At 49.2% G+C, this 23,429-nt stretch overlaps 1 protein-coding gene and 1 pseudogene across 1 annotated transcript; both read left to right on the top strand.

Moving 5' to 3' along the window:
* The first annotated feature begins 352 nt into the window (after positions 1-352).
* Positions 353-2,223, top strand: LOC133918455 (probable glutathione S-transferase GSTU6; annotated as a pseudogene).
* Positions 2,224-7,281: 5,058 nt separating this feature from the next.
* LOC133884729 (uncharacterized) lies at positions 7,282-8,631 on the top strand. The gene is made up of 3 exons (XM_062324268.1): positions 7,282-7,526; positions 7,599-7,916; positions 8,184-8,631. The coding sequence occupies exons 1-3, from the start codon at positions 7,282-7,284 to the stop codon at positions 8,629-8,631; spliced, it is 1,011 nt and encodes a 336-aa protein (XP_062180252.1).
* The last annotated feature ends 14,798 nt before the right edge of the window (positions 8,632-23,429 follow it).

The raw sequence follows: 23,429 nt of genomic DNA, 5'->3' as shown, positions 1-23,429 counted from the left end.
CTTTCCTAGAGTAGTTTACTAGGACTGGCTATGGGTTGCAAACTTTTTGAGCGGTAGAATAGACGTACTAGATAAATCCAGAGTATATTTAGATAGAAATTGATATAGATTTATCTTGTGAAGTTTTTTAAACCAATTAGGCTAGATTTTTAAGTGTTCTAATTTATTATCTCCTCTTAGAATGTCACCGATCCTTACACCTCCTTACCCAGCACACGACATCACCTACTCTCCGATCAGCAACGACGTAGAAGCATCACCAGCTCACCGGTCAACAATTCCAAGTTGACTACTCGTCTCATATTGCTGGCTAGTCAAGAGTTAACAGTATATTTGACGTCGATCTCGCTGATTTCCCTTCCGTCGGTGGCCTCTCGGCACCGGATTAGGAGGGGAATAGGTAGATTGACGTCTAGACTAGCTAGTAAGTAGTTTAATAGTTGTTAGGTTGTAGATTAGGTAGGTTTGGTCTAGGTTTCGGTTCGGGTGGCGCTTGTGTTGTTGCCTCGCCGGGTCTTGTTCCTCCGAGCTGTCTCTGACGTGGTCGTCGACTTCAGCGGGAGGTCGGTAGGAGGTATGTGTTTCTTATAGTTCTATTGTTCTTACGTTTGGGGGGATTTTCCAGATCCCCTTGGTGTTTGGTTCGTGCTCCGAGGTTGCTGGGTTTTCTGGCGACGGCGATCGAGGCTTCTGGGTTTCCAACTTCAGTAAGCCTAACGTTGGTAGCGCCAGCTTGAGGATCCTTAGGGAGTTTAGCGTTGAGGCTATTGATTTTCGTTCAATGTTCAAGATGCGGCTCGGTGGTGCTTCTGAGTCATTGATTGTTGCGACGGCATCTACTCTAGTGAAGGGAAGAAAAGATCTTTGGTGCGCTGTGTCGTTGGCCTTAGCTCGGCGGCCGAAGATAAGGTTGAGGAAGAAGATGATAGAAAACCCCCTGTTTGTCCTTTTTTACAATTTTCTTTTTTGTTTGGGGGTGAATGTAAAATGGAATGTATTTGCACGTTTCATGAATGAAATTCCTCCCCTTTCCTAAAAAAAAGAGTTAACAGTATATAAAATACACGCTCGTCGTCACTTTCCCTTCAGTACAGATCGATCCGGGTAACATCGCACAAGCCTCGGCAAGATTGCAATGGCGGCCGGAGGCGATCCGCAGCTGCTGGGCTCGTGGTACAGCCGTACGTGATCCGCGTCAAGGTGGCGTTGGGGTTGAAGGGCCTGAACTACGAGTACATCGAGCAGGACCTCTTCGACAAGAGCGACCTCCTGCTTAAGTACAACCCGGTCCACAAGAAGGTGCCAGTCCTCATCCACGACGGCAGGGCGGTGCGCGAGTCGCTCGTCGTCATGATGCAGTACGTCGACGAGGCATGGGCGGGGGCCGGCCGGCCTCCTCTCCTCCCGGTCGACGCCCACGACCGCGCCACAACTTGCTTCTGGGCAGCTTTTATCGACGACAAGGTATGACGTGTTGGTGCAGAAACTGATCTTTTGCTACTAGATATATTGAATGATTCCATGTTATGTGCTTGAAGTTTTTACTAGCTTGGAGGGGACTGTTGAGGTCGACGATGGACGAGCAGAGAGCGGAGGCATTCAAGAACGCCGTCCCTCAGGTGGAGACGTTGGAGCATGCGTTCAGGGAGTGCTCCAACGGAAAGGACTTCTTCGGCGGCGACGCCGTTGGGCTCGTGGACGTCGCGCTCGGGAGCTTCCTGCTGTGGATCAAGGTGGTGGACAAGGTGGTCGGTACCTTTCTTCTGGACGAGGCCAAGTTCCCTGGTCTGACCGCGTGGGCGGAGCGGTTCCTGGCGCTGGCCGCCGTCAAGGAGGAGATGGCGCCGGACGCCGCGAAGCTCTTGAGGCACTACCGCACTACAAGGGTTTTCTGGCTAAGTTGGCTTCACCTGCGGACCTGCTGGTTATATCTGATTACTGCTTTGAAGATGAAATTGTTAATGAGAAGTGGCTGTTCAAACAGGAGTGTCTTTTATGGGTAGGCGCGTGTGTAGACATACCGCCTCCCCAGCCGACCCAACTCCCAGCCCCGTGCCCCGCGCGCCACTCGCCGGACTTTCCCTGCGCCAGCTCGCCCCCGCGCGCCTCTCTCTCTGTGGTGAGCACTGATCTCCTTTAGGAGGGAGGAAAGGAGACTAGGTCCACGGATTGGGGAAGGAGAGAGTGCAAAAGAAATGAAACGCTGACAATGAAAATTTGTTTTAGGTTGTATTGATAGTTGTCAGTAGTTATTAATAGTGTGTCCAATAAATTTTATTTACTAGTTCTTTAATAGTGTCAGTAGTTTGTTAAGTAGTTATATCAGTAATTGTTCGGTAGTTTTAAATTATATATAAATTATTCAGTAGTGTCAGCAGTTTAGTATTCAGTAGTTTTAAATTATAATAAAATTGTTTAGTAATTTGTGTCAATAACGTTAATAGTTGTCAATAGTTATCAGTAGTATCAGTAGTTTGTTCAGTAGTATTAATAGTTTTTTTCAGTAGTTTTATTTAGTAGTGTCAGTTGCTGTGAGTAGTTGTTCAGTAATTCCACATTATAGTAAATTTATTCAGTAGTGTTAGTAGTCTTGTTCAGTAGTAGCATGGCGGTCGAGGGCACGAGGCAGGAGATGGCGTGAGAGGAGCCGGAGGAGGCATGACAGCGGAGGACAACCAAGGGGGGCGGTGGTGGTGCACGGCGACCGGGGCGGTAGAAGCGTGTGGATAGAAGGAGGTGTGCGTGGGCACGGTTCTAGGTATGCACGGGCGGGAACGGGGTCTGGGCGGTTTTGGGCATAGTATTCTACACCTTAGGTGTAGAATAGCGTGCGTGTGTGTATGTATATATATAAGGTTGCACTATTTAACACGTTGTTTATGGAATACTATTACACATGCTGGTGCCCCGCATCAGTGTGCCCCCGTCAGAGCATCGATTCTTAAATAAACTGACGCAATTATCAAAAAAATGTAAAAAAGTGAATCCCATCTCAAGAAATCGTGCGCACGCCTACAGAAGGCAAGAAACCAGATTAAATGGTCCACAACCGAAACATCGGTGAAACATGAATTTGGCGCACAACGTGCTCTTCCATGTCCTACGAAAAACCATAACTACGATATAATAATACCTAAATAAATGGTTTGGCGTAACCGTAACACATATATTCTTCTGCATATCAAGCACCGACGCCCGAACCAATCTGACCCAGTCGGAGTGACCAAACAGGCCTGTGGGTGAGAAAGCAGTAAATTTTCATCTCAAAACCGGTAAATCTTCATTATAAATAAGAAAACACATATTATAAATAAGAAAAACCGTAAAACACACGACAAAAAACATGGAAACCCCCACTAAGAAACCGGAAAGCATCTATTGGCGTGACCAGAAACATGGTTTGGCGTGATCGGAAAACATATGTCCGCGTGAGAAAAAACATATGTCGACGTGACGGAAAACAATTGTCACGTGATCAAGAATAATATATTACATAGAAGTAAACCAAAAATTCACACTTATTTATTCATTTAACAATATTGTACTATATATGGAGTTCAGAGACAATAATAGTTTATGAGATTTTCTCTTTAAATAAGAAAACTAATCACGTAATCAAATAAACAAATCCTAGCTAATCAAGGAAATAATCTCTAGCTAATTTGGTTAGCAATAACACGTGTGGGATTTTCTCTCTCTACAAGAAAACTAACCACACAATTCGGAAGATAATCTCCAGCTAATCAAGAAAAACTATCATCTAAAACTAGGAGACTTCATTCATTCACGTACATGAATTCTTGATCAGCTAATAGAATCAAACAAAAAAGAAAAAGAAAATATCATCTAAAAATAGGAGACTTCATTCACTCACGTACATGAATCCTTGATCAGCTAATAGAATCAAACAAAAATAAAAAAATATTGCAATATATGATTCACCGAATCTCTTGAATCTCTTCTATACTAGAAAAGATTTTAGATTTCAGCATGGGCACAGTTGAGCAATGCACACACCCACCACACCGCCAGCGCCGAGTACATCGATTGGGTCGACGGTGAATAATGTAGAGGTGTGAGCAATGGACTGAGATGTCGACTGAGATTCTATGTGTATATCCGCGCTTGCACTAATGAACGACGTCTCATCTCGTCGTTGCACTCTAGAGAGCAAATGCAGCAAGACAGGCTCCATGAACGTGTCAAAGATGATGGACAATGTCTCAGCTTGTCGTTGAACATTGAGTAGCGAGTGCAGCAAGATCAAGATTGTGAGATTGACGACCCTCTCAAATCCTCGCACCAGCATTGGCTATAAATTCAGATCTGAAGATCTACATCGGTTTACAGGGGGTGAGATGGAAGAGAGAGGAAACAACCACTATTTAAAGACCAGGTGGATCGGAGTCTTTTAAAAAACTGAAAAATACTTGTTTAGAACCCGAAAATTTGGAAAACACACATTTTAAAATAGGAAAGCCGGAAACAATTAAGTCATAAAATGGTAAGACATAAATTATAAAACAATTCATAGGTTTGGAATAAGAAAAGGCCATCCAACCGGAACAAACTCGCTCTCAACCGAAATAAAGTCTCTCCATACGATTAAGTTGGAAGTTTGGCCGATTAACCAGAAGTCTGACGCATTCCAACAGAATAAGACTCCCCCAACGTTGAAATATGAAGATTGACTGAATAAACCATAATGTTTAATGATTCCACTGGAAATAAGTATCTGACCCATATTGTCGGATCTGGCAGGCGTGGGGATGCATGGCTTGGTCGGAAGGGTGGCGCTCGGCCGCACGCGTGCGCGTGTGTATATATATATATATATATATGTATATATATATATAAACACACTCGTTGTGCATGCCGACGCCCTCACCAAAGCAAAGAGTCTGGAATAAACCGAAACAAATGTAAAAAATATAGAAAAGCAAATCCCACCGGAAGAAATCGCACACACGCTCACGGAAGGCAAAAAATGGATTAAATGGTCCACAATCGGAACATAAGCATAACCCACCGAAAATGAATCTGGCACACGATGTGCTCTTCTAGGTCCTATGAAAAACCATAACTACGATTTAATAATACCAGAATTCATGGTTTGGTGTGACCAGAACATATATTCTTCTACATGTCTGGTGCGCTAGAAAGATGGCTTGGTGTGACCATAACACATATGTCGACCTGACTGGAAAAAACTATATGTTGTATGATCGGAAAATATATATTGACGTGACCAGAAAATATATGATATGTGACAAAAAAATATATATTACAAAGAAAGGAACAAAAAAAATTGAACTTATTGATTCATTTGACAATAACAACTCATGGGATTTCCTCTCTAAATAAGAAAATTAATCATGTAATTATGGAAGCGATCTTCAACTAATGAAGGAAATAATTTCCTGCTGATTTTGTTGGCAATAACAACCTACGAGATTTTTGTCTTTAAACAAGGAATCCAATCACATAATCGGGGAACAATCTCTACCAAATCAAAGAAACAATCTTCAGCTGATCAATAAATAATCATCTAACAAACCATATTGGAAATAATAGACTCTTCGATTAATAGCCAACCTCCACTGAGAACATTACAAGTTTACTTACAACAGCTATATCACCTAGTAATCATTACAAAGGAGCAGCAAAACGAGTTTGACAATGCTTTGCAAGTGTAGTTACAACAATTAGATCACATAGTGATCATTACAAAGGAAAATAAAAAGAGTTTGACAGTACATGCTATTGCTTGTACCTAATTCTTCAGCTTAGCCTTCACTTTTTCTAGATCATCACCTGTCAGATTAAATATTAATCAACAAAGAACAACATTTCCTTTATAGAAAAAAGTTGACCAAGAACGATACAAGATCTAAAACCTACTCAAAAAAAATCTCAAAAACTGGATAATAGTTAACTTCCAATTACGTGTAAAATTCCCAATCACGAAACATGTTGGAACATAATCAAATAGTTGAGCAAAAATTCAACGAAAATAACCGACGTGCAAATCACGGAGCCAACGGTTTTGGTTTGTTACTGGAGTGAGCTTACTACTTTTTCTGTATGGTGATAATATATTTCTGATAATACTCCTAAGGTTTGTATAGCCATAAGTCAATCTGTGAATTATACCGGAATAAATCTCATCCCAATGAAAAACTCACGTCTCATAGGAATATAGGCTCCCTCATCAGTTAAATCAGAAGGTTAATCGATTAAACCGCAAGTTTGACGCTTCCCACCGGAATAAAGACCCATCCATCAAATTTATCGGAAGGTTGATGGATCCACCGGAAATTGATGCCCGTTCCATCGTGTTAGGTGTGGCGGGTGTGCAGACTCATGGTTGGGTTGGAAGGGTGGCGCTCGGCCGCACTTAAATAATTATTTAAGGTGTTGTGTGTCTAATAGAATATAGAGAGAGAGAGTTTCAAGGGGATCACAGAAATTTATTAGCAAACAATACAACTTAAATATCCAGTGCCCACCTGTACTGTCTGATTGCTCAGTAGCTTTTCATTATTCCCTATTGTTGGGCGGCTACCTGGCGTGACGCTGACGCTGGGCGGCCACCTGGCGTGGATCAAGGCGGTGGATGAGGTCGCCGGCACCAACCTCCTCGTCGCGGCCAAGTTCCCGTGCCTCGCCGCATGGGCGGAGCACTTCGCGGCGGCCAGCGCCGTCTGGGAGGCGTCGCCCACCGTGCACGACATCGTGGTGTTCTACAAGAAGATGATGGCCGGTGAGACCGCCGCGTCACACTGACCACATCATGGCTTTAAAAACAGGGGCGGTCTTGTTCCGTCTACCTTGTTTTATGACTTGAGTATCAATAAAATAGCTCGTTATACTTATATAGCAAGCTTGTGAAGTTGTAAGACCAATCCCAACCGCTTCCTTCCCTTCCCACTCTAAAATCCCTTTCCAGCAGGATTCCCTTCCCAGATTCATTTCCTTCAGGATTCTGCACTCCAACAGCATTCCCTTTCCCATTCCCTTCCCCAACAGACTTTCAATATTTTACTATATTTAGTACCGAATCCGTATATTTACGATGAATGCGTTTATACGGCGTATGCAGTACGGGATTAGAGTGTTGACTGGGTAGACGGCTTGTGGTGGAAGGCAACGTTGGACTTTTCAAGCGGCTTGCAATGGAAGCTACTGAAGTGTGGCTTCACAGGGAAGATTTGTACCACTACAAAATGGCCGGCATGCTCATAGCGGACTCACACTAGTGCCTCGTTTTCCAAATACAAGATGAACTCCTCAAATTCGGAGGAAATGATGATGTTCTCCTCAGATTCGAGTGATGAAGAGGACGAGCTACTTGTACTAATTGCCATCGAGGAGGAAGAAGCAGGAGCTGCGCGTCGTAGCAGGCAGCGTGGGTCGATGCCCAGCCATGCGGTTATAGACCGGCAACACCGCGAAGGTGCTGCTAGGCTGTACAATGACTACTTCACAGACAACCCAATGTACGGCGATATCCTGTTTCGTCAGAGGTAAGTTCGATTTTGTAATGGAAGCCGTAACCTTCCTTGTGTACACTGAGTCATGTATGTTCACGCACCCAGGTTTCGTATGTCGCGGCGGTTGTTCTTGCGTATTGCGGCCGCTGTGGAGGAGCATGACACCTGGTTCAGCCAGAGAAGGGATGCAACGGGGAAGCTCGGGCTTAGCCCCTTGCAAAAAATGACAGCGGCCATACGGCAACTAGCATACGGAGTCAGTTCCGATGCAGTTGACGAGTACGTGCGGATAGGGGCGAGCACGGCGATGATGGCATTACGCAAATATGTGCAAGCTATTGTGGAGGTGTTCGGAGAAGAATATCTCCGGGCTCCCAATGAAACTGACACCGCCCGTCTCCTGGCAGAAGGCGAGCGCCGTGGGTTTCCCGGGATGCTCGGGAGCATCGATTGCATGCATTGGGTATGGAAGAACTGTCCAAAAGCGTGGCATGGCACGTACACAGGCCATACTCGCAAGCCTTCTATAGTTTTAGAGGCGGTTGCATCGTATGACTTATGGATATGGCATGCTTTTTTTGGCATGCCTGGGAGTCTTAACGATATAAACGTATTGCACCGCTCTAACTTATTTACTAGGCTTATCGATGGGAGTGCCCCACCTGTGTCATACATCATAAATGGTAACAGGTACGACATGGGATACTACCTCGGCGATGGCATATACCCCGAATGGGCGACCATAGTGAAGGCAATTCCTGCTCCACGAGGCAACAAGAGCTTCCATTTCTCCGCGATGCAAGCTGCTCTCCGGAAGGATGTCGAACGTGCATTTGGTGTGTTGCAAGCTAGGTTTGCTATTGTTCGCGGACCGGCTAGAGTATGGGATCAGTCTACATTGCACAATATCATGACCGCCTGTGTTATTATGCACAACATGATAATTGAGGACGAGCGTGGTACCGCTTCCCCAGTGCAGGTGTTCGACTTCATGGGGGAACCAACTCAAGTCCATCGAAGTGGTGACGAAGGTGTGCTGCATTATGTCGAAACAACTCAAGCTATCCGCAACCATGCAGTGCACCGCCAATTGCGTGCTGACCTTGTGGAGCACCTTTGGAGTATTCATGGAGCATAGTAGAATTCATAAATTATGTATTCCATAAGCTAGTTTCAAGCATGTAGTTTGGTTTTATGTTCCCAATAGGGTCACCGTTTCACATGTACTTTGGTTTAATGTTTCCAGTAGGGTCGGCTTTGGCATGTACTTTGGTTTATAATGCTACTACTACGAATCAATACATGAACCACTATTGCAGTCGTCAATGAAAGTTCTTGAATGTGACAAATATTGCAAACCAAAGGTAAATGTTCCAAACGTTGTACAGTAGCATAACACACACATGTCCATCCATATTACAGTCCAAATAACAAATGCTTGACTAGTTCACTACTGGAGCTACTCTCGGTCCTCCAGGAGCTTCCACCACGTCATTATGTCTTCCTGGCGCTTCCTATAATACTCTCGCAGGGGTCCTGAAACGGTGTCCAAATCAACCTTCATAATTCTTTCATCTTGGTCATTCATTCGGGCAGTGGCTTGGAGCCGCATCACCTCCAGCTGCTCCTTCTTAAGCTCCACCATAACTTTCTTTGTTTCACTGATGTCCTGCAATTGTCTTTCATATGCTCCTCCGGACACAGTAGGAACTGAAGACTGAGACGGTGACTTGCGGGCTCGGGAAGCTTTGGCTTGGTCACGGCCAATAGGTCGGGGAAGGTCCGTCGACGCGTTGGAAGCCGCATCATTTGGTACATCGTTGCCTGCAGCTTGGCTGCACTGTGCTTCCGCAAGATCCAAGACCTTCTGCGCCTTTGCCGTTTCGTGAGCATGCCACTTTGGGTGCTCGGCCAGTAGCACCCAACAGTGTGTGTACACGCGAATGGTTTGCCCTCGATTGCTTTATATGCGGAGCACGCTCGAGCCATCTGCGAAGCATGTAAATATAAGTCATGTTTGCCTATAAATGCATGGACAATTTAACCGAAATGAAAAGTTACCTTGTCACGTTCGTTCGTGCCACTCGGGTTCAGCTGCTCCACCTTCCTGTAATGCACCGTAAATTTAGTGACTGCATCCGTGATGAGCTTCATATGATTTATGAGCGCTTTCTCGGTCCTCGGCATCATGCTTTCTTTTTTGTAAGTGTTGAAGTACTTCGCGATACGGCCCCAATATGTCTCCCTTGACTGATCCGTGCCCACAACCGGATCTTGGCTCACGTTAAGCCACGCCGACACCAACAACTCATCTTCCTCGTCTGTCCATTTTGTCCTATCAGTTTTCGCATCCACCTTCTTCTTCTTCCTCTAGGTGACCTTCTTCCTGCCCTTTTCCTCGCTCCCGAGACTAAACTGGCCTAACTCCGACTGTCCTCCAAGACCAGCAGGCTGCGAGAACTGCGAAATCTCCACTTGTGCAACGTCGGTTGACCCCCCCTGGGTACCCATGTCTTCACCCCCCCCCCCAAGTCATACGGTCGAAACTGTCCTGCAGGATGCTCTCGTAAAAGGGATCCATTCGGCCCCTTGAAATAAGGTAAGATTCAGTATCTATGATATAGATCACACTTCATACAGCAACAAGCAGCTATTTATGAACAAGCAGAACATTGCTAAACATTGCTAAACATTAAGCATAGTACAGCCCCATTGGTAGTAGCCCTGTCACTCAAAAATAGCAAACCGAACATTGCTGAACATTAACCATAGTACATCAATACTTGAAGCACCAGAATGTACTCAATTCATGACCTTTCCAACACCTATGGCCTATTACTGGAACACTACTACCTAATCATGCCAATTTTTGTTGGACACCTGCATTACTGAAACACCTATGGCATATTACCAGATTATAACATCTTTAACCGATGCATCTAGCAAATGTACCTAATCAAGGTTGCACACCTGCATGACCTGCATGACCAAGCTACAAAAATACCACACTATAGCCACTAAAGGCTACCTGCAGTCGGCTATTGTTTGTTCTTCATGAAACATAACACAAACATAGAGGGCATGTCCTCAAAAACAAAGTGATGTACTATCCACGGACCAGTAGAAGAAATTAACATGCGAAGAACATTATTATTGCAATACTACAACTCTAACCGATGCATCTAGACAATGTACCTAATCAGGGTTGCACACCTGCATGACCTGCATGACCAAGCTACAAAAATACCACACTATAGCCACTAAAGGCTACATGCAGTCGGCTATTATTTGTTCTTCATGAAACATAACACACACATAGAGGGGATGTCCTCAGAAACAAAGTGATGTAGTATCCATGGACCAGTAGAAGAAATTAACATGCGAAGAACATTATTATTGCAATACTGATACATTACACAGTGGGGACAATAATGCTGATAGCGGTTCAGTTCATCACACAGGTTAAGCCGGCATCAAACAAGCTTTGTAGGGCTACCAACCAAAGTTCTGGCACCAGACGCTCATCGCAGAACACCACGACAACGAAAGACACCTATCTATCCTAACCGGCAGCCAGATTGCAGCCGTCAGGACCTATCGGACTCAACCGAACCGCAATCTTCACTACTGGAGCATAGCACCTCATCGGAGCTCCCTTCAGATTGGTCCGAGTCAGCGCCGGCGAGGTTCAAGGCAGCCCATGCCTCTCCTTCCTCCCCAACGCTACTCCTGTCCTCCTCCTCGGTACGCACGGACAGAGAACACCGGCGCATGGCATCCTCCACCTGGAAGACTAGCTGACCCAAATCGGCGGCAATTGCATCGACTTGCAAAAGTGCCATGTTTAGATCGATAGACGCTGGTGTGCTCTCGGGGCTCATGTTGTCGGATGCTACCTTCGTCAACGCGTCAGCCGCATCCTGGATTTGGTCTTGCATCAACGACACAAGCTTCGCCATCGCCGCCGCGTCCATCTACATAGTTCACCACGACAATCCCATCAGGCCGATGACTCCCCTTCACCGTCGGCATCATAAGTTCCCCCCACCCCAGTACGGAAGTAATCCGCCCTCCCACCGCCATCGCCGCCAATGTGCGCAGCACAGGGCCTAAGCACCCCCTGTGATGCCTCCATCACCCACCCCGTCCGAGCTACCCCCTTGTCCGTCAACGAAGCAATCGCCCACCACCGCCGTTCCCCCCTGTCCAACCATCGCTCCATGTGCCGAAGGCGCCGCCTCCCCCCCCCCCCCTTCCTCCTTCCCCCGCCGCGCAAGGACCGACGACCCTCCCGACCCTTCCGACCCCCCTACCCTTCCCCGGATCTACCAGTCATATACGGCCAAGCTATTGTGGGCGTACCTGCCGTCGATTCGACGCTGCGCCGCCTGGCCGCCTCCGCCGACGTCGCCGCTCCCGTCCCCGCGCGGTCGACCTGCCCCCGTCGCCCGAGTCGCCGGCCCGCCGACCCTTGCGCCTCCGTCCTCCCGGCTCGTGCCGCCTCCGCTTCGCCTCTCCTGGACGGCTTCCGCACCAGCGCGCGACGCCAACTGCCGGACCGCTGGCCGCTCTCTGTCTGCGCGAAGGGAACGGAGAGAGGTTCCCACGGCCGAGGGAACCTCTCTCCTTTCCCGTCCCACGCCGCGCCGGGAGGGGAATCGATTGGGCGTGCTCGCCCGTTCCCGTCTCGGGCGTTTTCCCATCGCGAAGGGAATGCGGCCCGGGACGGGAACCCGTTGGGTTCGGTCTAATCACAGTGATGTCCAGCATGATCGACCAGCATGTCGATTGCCTCGAATCCAAATAAAATTTCCTTCTCGTGGTGCATTTTTTTTTTTGGCAAAATTTCACATTGGTCACTCTTGCTACACTGCATTCTTATGTAGTTTTCAGCTTTTCTGTGAAGAGCAGAGCATGGCCAAGTGGCCTAGCTTTTTGCTGCAGTGAAATGTGGGTCCCTCCCCTGAGCTCAAGGTACCCAGTGTCCAGTGACACACAACAATAATTTGGGCCTGGTGCAGCAACGTCGACATCCGGCGCCCACCGAGCGGTCACGCAGTCCCACAATAATTGAACTGGTTGCTTTTTATAGGTGACTGTTCATGACTAAAATTGACATTTCCAAACAGTTTAGGCATGTTTATGTTTTTAGTACTTGGCCAGCCGGAATTTTAAACATTATGATTAATTAATTCGGTTTGTTGATCTAGTGGATAATTAGTCAAATAAAAGAAGTATCCTTGCATTTATTAGCTGATTCGGGTGATTAGTTGGTCTCGTTACAAATCGGCTTGCTATTTGAGTTGTTAGTGTAATGTGTTAATGTGGTATGTTAATTAGGTGATTAGCACATTTATTGAAAGAGAGACGCAGAGAGTTAGATGCTAGTCGGTAATGTCCAAAAGATTCTTTTCTTTTACCCCGTATAGATTAGATAGTCGATTCTATCGCGGGGTGCGATCTTTTATATTTTTTAATGCAAATTCGGGTTATCACCAAATTCGTATGGCCAAGCAGGACGAAGAAAAAACCTTTTGGTTCAGTGGGAATTTATTGCTATGTGTCAATACCTTTTGGTTTGCGCAACGCTGGATCTTCATTCCAGCGGGTCATGCACATTACCCTTGATACGCGGGTTGGTTGCAACGTCGAAGCTTATGTCAACGACCTCGTGGTCAAGTCCCGAGATCGGGCCACCCTACTGGAAGATTTGGCCGAGACCTTCAATAGTCTCCGCACCACCTGCCCGAAGCTCAACCCCGAGAAGTGCGTCTTCGGGGTACCCGCGGGTAAGCTCCTCGGGTTCTTGGTTTCCAGCCGGGGAATCGAGGCCAACCCCGAGAAGATCCGGGCCATCGAGCAGATGCGTCCCCCGGCTCAGCTCAAAGAGGTCCAACGCCTCGCTGGGTGCATGGCGGCCCTGGGACGCTTCATCTCCAAGCTCAGGGAGCGAAGGCTCCCACTCTTCAAACTGCTGAAGAAGACCGGTCATTTCGACTGGACACCGGAGGCTAAGCAGGCCTTCCAAGACTTGAAGAAGTATCTCACCTCCCCGCCCGTACTGGTAGCCCCCTCCGAGGGCGAACCTTTATTGCTCTACGTCTTGGCCACTCCTTAGGTCGTGAGCATGGTACTGGTGGTGGAGCGTGACGAGTGCTTGGGGCAAGGTGCTGGGTCCGAGCTCCCGGTCGCCCCCGAGCAGCCTCCAGGTCTCGAGGCCCCTCCCGACCAGGGAGTTAAGCCCGAGACCTCGGCACCTCCCGACCAGGGAGTCGAGCCCGAGACCTTGGCCCCTCCCGACTAGGGAGTCGAGCTCAAGACCTCGGCCGACCCCGACCACTGCGCCGAGCTTGGGAGCTGTGACAAGTCCTCGGGCGAGGCCGTAGTCCGGGCCCGCCGGATACAGTGACCGTTATACTTTTTCAGTGAAGTCCTCTAAGACGCCAAGATAATATACCACTAAGCCCAAAAGATGCTTTATGCAGTGCTAATCGATTCCAGGAAGCTACGTCACTACTTCCAAGTGCACAAGGTCTCGGTGGTAACCACATACCCACTGGGACCGATCCTGCGGAACTGAGAAGGCACCGGGTGTATCATCAAGTGGGCGGTCGAGCTCGCAGAATTCGATCTGCACTTCGTCAGCCGCCAAGCGATCAAAAGCCAGGCCCTGTCTGACTTCGTGGCGGAGTGGACGCCGGTCCTCGAGATCAACGATGAAGAGTTGTCCGCATACCCCGGACAAGACGGGCCCGGGTATTGGGTTATGCACTTTGATGGCTCCCTCACGCTGAAAGGCGCGGGGGCTGGAGTGGTGCTCACCTCCCCAATGGGTGAAGTACTCCAGTATGTCGTGCAACTGCATTTTCGAGCGACCAACAACATGGCAGAATATGAGGGCCTCATCACTGGCCTCCGAGCAGCGGTGGGTCTCGGGATCCGGCGGCTGCTTGTCAAGGGTGACTCCCAGCTGGTGGTCAACCAAGTATCCAAGGAATACCAGTGCGCAGACTCGCAGATGGCAGCATACGTGGCGGAAGTCAGGAGGCTGGAGCGGCACTTCGACGTCTTGAAGCTGCAGCACATACCTTGCCGCGACAACGCTCTGACCGATGACCTCTCCCGTCTGGCCTCTGCCCGAGCGCTCGTCCCAGCCGGAACCTTTGAAGAAAGGCTCACACGACCATCCGTCCTGCCTGCCGACCAGGATGAAGGGGAACCCTCGAGCCTAGTTGGGGGAACCCCGGCCGCACCCTCAGTGGGAGGTCCCGTCAGGGTGCCGCCGCTCGGTGAGTGCGCTGCGCTTGCCGATAGTTCTCAAGAGGCCTCGTGGATCGACAAGATCCAAGGGTACTTGAAAGAAAACATCCTTCCCAGGGATGATGCCTCTGCAGAGAGGATTGCACGGCAGTCCAAACGCTATGCCATTGTAGATGGGGATCTCTACCGACGCGGCACGAACAGTGTCCTCCTGAAATGCATCACTCGGGCAGAAGATAGTGAGCTCCTCACTGAGATCCACGAGGGCGAGTGTAACACCCTAAATTTTTCTAATTCCAAATTTTTCTTAATATTTGTTAAAGTTCAAATGAATTTAAATATTTTATTTTAAAAGAGAGAAAACCCTATTTTATATGAAAGAAAAAGAAAATGACATAGGATATAAGTGAATATTTTGCATTCATGCTGAATTAGGCAAATAGTATTTTATTTGGAATTTTGGTGAATTAATTTGAAGATATTTTTGCCTAGTTTTTGAATTTTAAGTTTGGATTTGAATTCTCAAGAAAAGAAAAAGGGTTAAAACCTCTCTCGGGCTGTCTCTTGCATTTTCGGCCCAACACCTCAGCCCCGGCCCAGCTGCCCAGCCTTCCTTCCCGCCTGGGCTGCGCCCCTGCTCCGGCCCAGCATCCCGCGTCACGTGCCCGAGCCAGCCCAGCGCTGTGCACCCGCGCGCCAGCCGAAGACGCCTGCGCAGACTCCGTCTTCACCTGTGCCACCGCCAGGTGGGACCCGCCGGTCAGATCTATCGTCTCCGAGAAGGACTCCGCCGCCCCGCCGAATCCGAGCGAGAAACCAACGCCGCCTTAGAGTCCTGCGGTGCTCCGTGACCTCCGAGCCGCCTATATATATGCCCGCCCCCTCCCCGATCTCATCTCATCCCAAACCCGCCCAATCCCGAGCCAAAATCGCCGATCCCGAACCCCACCGACGCCATTGTCTCCGCCCTTCGGATTGAGCCCGCCGCCGAGCAATCCTAGCGCTGCTGAGCTTCACCCGAGCAGCCTAGCGGAGCCGCGGCCAACCACCGAAGCTCTCCGCGCCGCCGCCTTGACCCCTGCGCCGCCGGAGCACCATCCCCGACGAAGACCCGAGCCTCCCGCCGCCCCTCGTCGACGCCAAGCTTCCCTAGAGACGAACTACCCTCGGTAAGCCGTCAAACGGGATGCCCTCGTCCCCCTGATGCTTTTCCGCTGCTCGTCGTCGCTGCCGGCGAGCCCTAGCTGATTCCGGCGAGTTATCCGGCCGTGCGCCGCCGTGAACCCCTCGGCGCCGCCCTGTTCTTCCCCTCCGGCCACCCGATCTCATCTGAGTCGTCAGATCTGTTTTGTGCGGCCAAGATTAGATCCGAACGTACCCCTTCAGCAACCAATAGCGTAGCGCCACGTGTTTACACTTAAACCCAGTCAGTTGTTTTGCCACGTCACCCTGCCACCTCAGCTGCCATCTCAGCCCTCTTGCCTATGTGTCCAACCAGTCAGCAGCCACGTCATAAAAGAGGTTTTTCAATCTAAAAATAATTCCTGATAAATCCTTTAATTGGAAATTTTGCATTTTAGCCCCTGAACTTTTTTGAAATAACAAAAAGAGCCCTATCTTTTTACAGTTAGGTCCTTATACTTTTTCATAATTACATTTTGGTCCTTCTGTTTGTTACAAAAAGGTCCCTGGACTTTCTGATAATTCAATTTAAGTCCTTTTCTTTTTCCAGATTTAACCCTAGACTTGTTTTAGCCCTAACTTTTCCATCGTAACTCCAATTTAAGCGATTCTTGCGTCGATGGATTCGTTTTTCAGTGCTCTTTCTTTTTATCAAGTTTTTATCCCGTTGTTATTTTGCTTTATGCTCTGTTCTTAGTGTATTTTGTTTGCTTATTTGCCGGTAATTGTGCGATTAGCCGATAACGTCCCGGATCAATTTGAAGAACATCAAGACCAGGAGCAAGAATACACTGAGCAGCAGCAAGGAGAAGGCAAGTGTCCTTGATCATATTGAACCTATATTTTTAAATGTTTTGTTTTACAAAACTGCATGCAATGTCTGTCAATATGATGGGTAATCACCTAGGTTAGGGTTTTTCCTAGATATTCCCTTATTATCCCTTGGAACCTAGATGGTTTATGGTTAGTAGTCTTTTATGGGTAGATTGCTTAGCCTTGCTTTTGGGATATTGGGAAGTGTCATAATTTTGACTAATGAACATATGCAGTAATGATGGTTAATATGATAATGTTTTAGCAACATGGAACCTTAGGTCTTGAGCATAGGGATGTTGGTGATGGTTGTCATGGTTATGATGTTGGATTAGTGTTTGCTCAAGTAACCTAAGTAAGGACCGGTTCGTGGAGCGACAACCCAAGAAGTAACGTACTAACCACGAGGCTGATATGGGTAAAGTGTGACATACTGATTAGAGTCTGTCCAGTGTGCGTTGGGTCAGCACAAAAGGGGGCTTCTGGGTAGGAGCTGTTGCTTGCGTAAAGCCTGGCGGTGAAACCTACTGGGCAGACATGCACTGGATTAGTCTCTGGTTAGTGGAAAGTGTCATACAGTGATTCTTGGTGGCACACCACTGGCGTGTGTTAAGTGTCTTGCAAACATGGCAACATGGAATTTACTGACTCGTGGGTAAAGTTGGACAACCTCTGCAGAGTGTAAAACTGTTATAACAGCCGTGCTCACGGATATGAGAGACTTGGATCCTCACATGATTAGATGGTGGTTTGGTTTTGATTCTGGTACAGGGAGTACTAGATGTTGTGGTCTTGGTCTTAGTGCGGGGAGCACAAGACAGTTGTGGTATGCAGGGTGGGGAGCCTTGTATGCTAGTTGATGGATTGTTGGGTTACATTCATTTAATTTAGGTCTAATGCTTTTGAGTCCAAATGTGTTTTCATTACTCGCATTTACGCAAATAATACCTTGTGTCAGCCTACTCTTGATATAAGCCTGCATGTCATTATTTTCCCACACTTGCTGAGTACATTATATGCTCACCCTTGCTTTCTCCTACCAAAAACATATGCTGCTCAGTGGAAGACTTTGAGGATTTCCAAGATGACGACCTGGTGTTCTAAGAAACGTATCTTCCAGTCGGTGCCTGAGGAGTTTTGGTCGCCAATGCTTTCGTTTCGCTGTCATCGTTTAGATGATGTCGTTTAGGTTAAATTTTGAGTTTTGCTTAGGTAAAGTCTTTTATTGTAAGAGGTGAACGTTTAAATAAATAAAGTATTGCTTTTGTTACTTCACCTATGACGTCCTTATGTGTGTTAAACTTCCTGGGCACACATAAGCCGTACTTGGTTTTGGCCGTTAAAACCGGGTGTGACAGTGAGTGCGGTGGCCATGCATCATTCCGCACGCTGGTCGGGAAGGCCTTTCGGCAAGGCTTCTACTGGCCTACAGTCGTCCAGGACGCTTCCGAGTTGGTTCGGCGCTGCAGGACGTGCCAGTTCCACGCAAAGCAGATTCACCAGCCAGCTCAGGCTCTTCATAACATCCCCCTATCTTGGCCCTTCGCGGTCTAGGGGCGGGACATCTTGGGTCCATTCCCCCGAGCAATCGGAGGCTATGAGTAACTCTACATCGCCATCGACAAATTCACCAAGTGGCTGGAGGCGGTCCCAGTTGTTAAGGTTACCAAGAACACGGCAATTCAATTCATCCGCGGTATCACAAGCCGCTTCGGCGTCCCAAATAGGATCATCACCGACAACGGCACTCAGTTCACAAGTGCCATGTTCGGGGAATACTGCGAGGACCTCGGGATCAAGCTTTGCTTCGCCTCTGTCGCTCACCCTCGGAGCAATGGGCAAGCCAAGCGTGCAAATGCCAAGATACTGAAGGGCTCAAAACCCGGACCTACGATGTGCTGGCAAAGCATGGGAAAGGGTGGATCGACGAGCTACCTACTGTGTTATGGGCCAACCGAACCACGCCAAGCTGGGCCATAGGGGAGACGCCGTTCTTCCTCGTCTACAGCGCCGAGGCAGTCCTCCCCTCTAAACTCATGCTCGGCTCCCCTCAGGTGAATGCTTACTCAGAAGGCGAACAGGAACATCGAAGACGCGACGACGTCGATCACTTGGAGGAGCGTCGACGACGAGCCGCCGTCCGAGCCGCCAGATATCAGCAGAGCCTGCGGCACTACCATCAGCGTCATGTCCGTGCCCGGTCACTCTAGGTTGGGGATCTAGTTCTCTGACATGCCTAGACGCACGAAGGAAAGAATAAACTTTCCCCCATGTGGGAAGACCCCTTCATCGTGACCGGTGCCCCACGGTAAGGCTCGTTTCGGCTGGCCACAGAGGATGGGCAGCCTCTCCCAAACGCGTGGAACATCGAGTATCTGCACAAGTTTTATCCATAGGTGGGCGTGATTGTGCTCGGGCCAACCAGGACAGGAGCCTTCCCCTGCCCAATTTGGCCGGGGGTTGCCACGAACCATGTAAGTTAGCACTTCTGTATAAATCATCAATATACTTTCTGAGTTTTTCCTCTGGAATCCATATGTTTAATCTGCTTGGTGAGATGCTTGATTTGTGCGAGAAAAACACGCTCTCTCATTTTTCCCGCTAATAAAAAGGGATCCCGGTCGGTATGCGCACAGGCAGTGACTGCTGACATAAGTCTGTCGTGGTAGGCTGTGGTGCCCGGCTGCATGGCAGTACCTCGAGCACTACCGAGCCTCTGGGGTTCTCGGGTAATCCTACCGCTTGAACATGAGTGGTCGGGACCGCCTAGACCCCAGGGGCGGGCTATCGGTGCTCGGCCTGGTCAGTCCTACCCCGGGCACCACCGAACCATTGGACCTCTTGATCATGCCTCTGTCTGTACACTTCGCCGATCCGAGTATTCGAGAGGTCTCAGGTCAAAAACGAGAGCAGACTATAATGAGTACCGCACTAACAGAGCGCACCAAGCAAAGAACCTTTGCCTATTTTCCAATCTTACAGATAAAATGCTCGAGACCCAAGCAGCCCGACCACAAGGGCCTCAGTGCCCAGGGCGCTGCTCGAGCCTTTGGGGTCCTCGGGTAATCCTACCGCTCGGACATGAGTGGTCGGGACCGCCTAGCCCCTGGTTCCGTCACCGGGTTTCCAGTGCTCGGGTGCTAAAAGAATGTCCTGGGAGCTTAGGCGCTCTGCACGAGGGAACCCACGTTCCCGGGTGTCCCGAGCTCAAGACACCTACTCCTTCCTGGCTTGGCCGGCTGGAAGGATGACACGTGCTCGGTGAGTTACTAAAGTCATGTGAATTTCCTTTCATACATATGCAATAAACTGTTGTTCCCGAGTTACCCTCGGGACCTTCGCATGCTAATCTGTTCGGCGAGATACTCTTCTCGCGCGCAAAACCTTGCCCTCGTGCTCACTTTTCTGGAACGACAAAAACAAATAGTAGTCGGTGTACCGTATAGGCGGCGATGGCTGATCTAGGTCATTTATGGTGGCTGTGGTGCCCGGTCGACTTGGCAGTACCCCGAGCACTACCGAGCCTCTGGGGTTCTTGGGTAATCCTACCGCTCGAACATGAGTGGTCGGGACCGCCTAGACCCCAGGGGTGTGCTGTCAGTGCTCGGCCTGGTCAGTTCTACCCTGAACACCACCAAACCGTGGGGACTCTTGGTTGCATTTCCGCCCGCACGCGTCTCCGGTCTATTTGTTTGAGAGGTCGCAGGGAGAAAAGTGTTCACTAGTCGTGGCGTGTACCGTGCCAGATGGATTTGTCTCCCAAGCAAAGAAGTTTGTGTCTATGTCTCTTTGACTCAGCATCCGCGCACTCGCAAGGGCTTGGGGGCTGGACGCTCGGGTGATCCCGCTGCTCGAACATGAGTGGCCGGGGCAACCTAACTTCTCGGGGGAAGACTGCCGGGCTCGGCCCGGCCAGTGCCTCTCGGGACATCAAGGAAAAACAAACAACATAAAGAACAAGCACAGATCGGAGTTCTATTCCAAGGGTGGCTTCTATTACATTAAAAAGAACCATTCAGGAGGGAATCACTCCCATATTTACAACATTCAAACAACAAAAACTCTAACTTTTTACAGGCTAAGGAGGAGGGCACGCTTCGCTACTGCTGTCACTGGTCGGGCCTGACTCCCGCACAAAAAATTCCGCCACCTCGGTGGCGACGTCGCGGACGGCTGCCCGGGCGGTGGCTTCCTCTGCCTTAACCACACCCTGCCGAGCTAGCTCCAGCGGGAAGGTGGGGTCTCGGCTACGGTAGCAGGCGAGAACGTGCTCGGCCATACCTTAGGCCAGCGCATGCCCCTCCCAAGTCGCCATCTCCTAGACAGCTGTAGGAAGGGCCTCGAGGCGCCGGGCGATCTCTGCGAACCCGAGGGCGATGTGGCCTATCGTCTTCGTTTCCAGCGACTAGCATCCCACAAACACACACCCAAGCACGGCTGCCTCCACGGTGTCCCACGCCTACCAAAGGATATCCTGCATCATCAGCTTCACATTCGTCCGCTTTGAGAGGACGACATCAAGCTCCTCCTCAGCGTTCTTCAACCGAGCCTCGAGACTGCTGCCGTTGGCGACGCTGGTAGGGATGTCCCTCACGGTCGGTATCTCCCGGCGTTGGGCGGCCCCCTCGATCCGGGACTGCTCCAGTTGCTCGGCCCGGGCCTTGATGGCTTGCTCTCGGGCGGCTAGGTCGGCCTCCTGGCTGGTGACACGCTCCTCCCGGGCGGCGAGTGCTGACGACGCTGAATCGGCACTCGCCTCGCGCCGTGCGACCTGCTCCTCCTAAGCGGCCAGCACTGGTGACGCCAAGTTGGCATCCGTCTCACGCAGCATGACCTGCTCCTCCCGGCGCAGGACGTCGGCGCAGCCGCGCTCAAGATCGTCGTTCTGGCGGCAGAGGTCCGCCTGTGCAAACCGCACGGTTTCCTCCCTCTTGCTGGCCGCCTCCTCCCGTGAAGCAACCTGCCGCTCATGCCAGGCAAGTTGATCCTCACGAGTGAGCAGCTCTGCGGCGCACCTCCTCGACGCTTGGTCGCGCTCCGCCGCGAGCCACTCTAAGTGGTTGGCTTTCTCCTGTGCGGCGACGGCCTCATCGTGGGCCTCCTCCAGTGCCTCCTGCTCCACGGCCACCTCACGCATGGACTTCTCATAGACCGAGCGAGCCGAGGCCATGCGGGTCTCTAGCAACTTGCGGACCTCTTCCAGCCAGCCCCTTTCGTCGACTAGGGCGGCGCGCTCTTTCTCGAGATCGGCCCGCTCTACCTCAACAGCCGCCTCGAGCCGCCCGATGACCTCGGGTTCCGGGGCCTTGTCATAGCCAGCAGTACCTGCTCACGAACCACTCTCCTCGTGCGTGCTTGACTTCACCTTGATGTCCCTGCTTCCACACTCTCGATGGGGAAAGTAGTCGTAGGAAGTCCCCCTCAAGGTACTCCTATGGTGCTCATAGACACAAGTCAGTGCCTGCCTCACTGCATCTTGGATCCCTGCTTTGAATCTTGCCCGGGCTGTCATTGCATTGTGGATTCCTTGGATCTCATAGCCGTTGTTGCCTTCTGGAGAACCGTAGATGCACACCTCAACAGTCCACTCCTCACGTCCTAGACGAGGCTAACAAAGACCATGGTAGACCGGTGCCTTGGTGTACCCCAGACGTTGTAGCATCTCCACCAGCATCATTGGTGCCTTTCCTGCATCCAATCCCTCAGAGTAGTACAGCTTGTTCTCATCATGCTGGTGAATAGTGACCACACGACTGGGTCCAGCAAAAGCGATAGGCGTGAAGGTGGCCGTGGCACGGTGAGGAACGTAACCGCTGGTGACCTTGCAAGCAGTCTGCCTAGTGCGAGCCATCTACAAGTTGAAAATAGGAGAGTATCAGTAAAATAATTTTTTTATCAAAATAAAGCACAACGGTAAACAAAATTTTTTGCAAACGTAATTTTAATAAAGTAAATCCTTAATATGTGACTATTTCTATCTAGCCTTGCGTCCTACGGTCGATATGGCTTTGACACCACTTCTGTCACACCCGATTTTAAGACCAATCCGAATATAAACTATATGTATGCCAGGATCAAGTTACATACACAAAATAACCTCATAAGTGAGTAGCAGACACAATATCTGTTATTATAATGTTATTGTATTACATCAATGAACCAAGGGTCCCAAAGAAGATTACAAAGCAGTGGAAAATAAACTTAGCACGGAGTCCAACTCCACAGGCAAACGACTGAAGAGTCATCTGCCTAGAAAAATGCTCCATCTTCTGGGAAGCCCTTGAAGTCTTTGCCTTCTGAGAATCAACAAGATTATGGGGGAGAGAGCAAGCATGGGTATATAGAATACTCAGCAAATGTGGAAAAAATATGACATGTGGGACAAAAGTCAAGATATGATTAACTCAAGGGTTTGTTTGCATAAATACCATTTTAGTAATAAAAACAGTGATAAAAACAATCTATTTCTATGTAAATGATTCTTTAAGACATGAGCCAAGGTCCCGACCACCTTGCTCCATAACCAAGGTTTTAACCACCTATAGACAAAGCTAACTTGAATCACAATTCCCACCACTGTGATCCACCAATCCAACTCAAAACCGACCCAACTAATCGTGTGAGGAGTTCATACAGCTCATAACTGTGAGCACGACTGATATATCAGTTTTTACTCTGCAT

Source organism: Phragmites australis, chromosome 1 (genome assembly GCF_958298935.1).
Source record: "Phragmites australis chromosome 1, lpPhrAust1.1, whole genome shotgun sequence".
Classification (NCBI taxonomy): Eukaryota; Viridiplantae; Streptophyta; class Magnoliopsida; order Poales; family Poaceae; genus Phragmites; species Phragmites australis.
The sequence above is the reverse complement of the archived record's forward strand: the minus strand, read 5'-3'. Positions and strand labels throughout refer to the sequence as shown.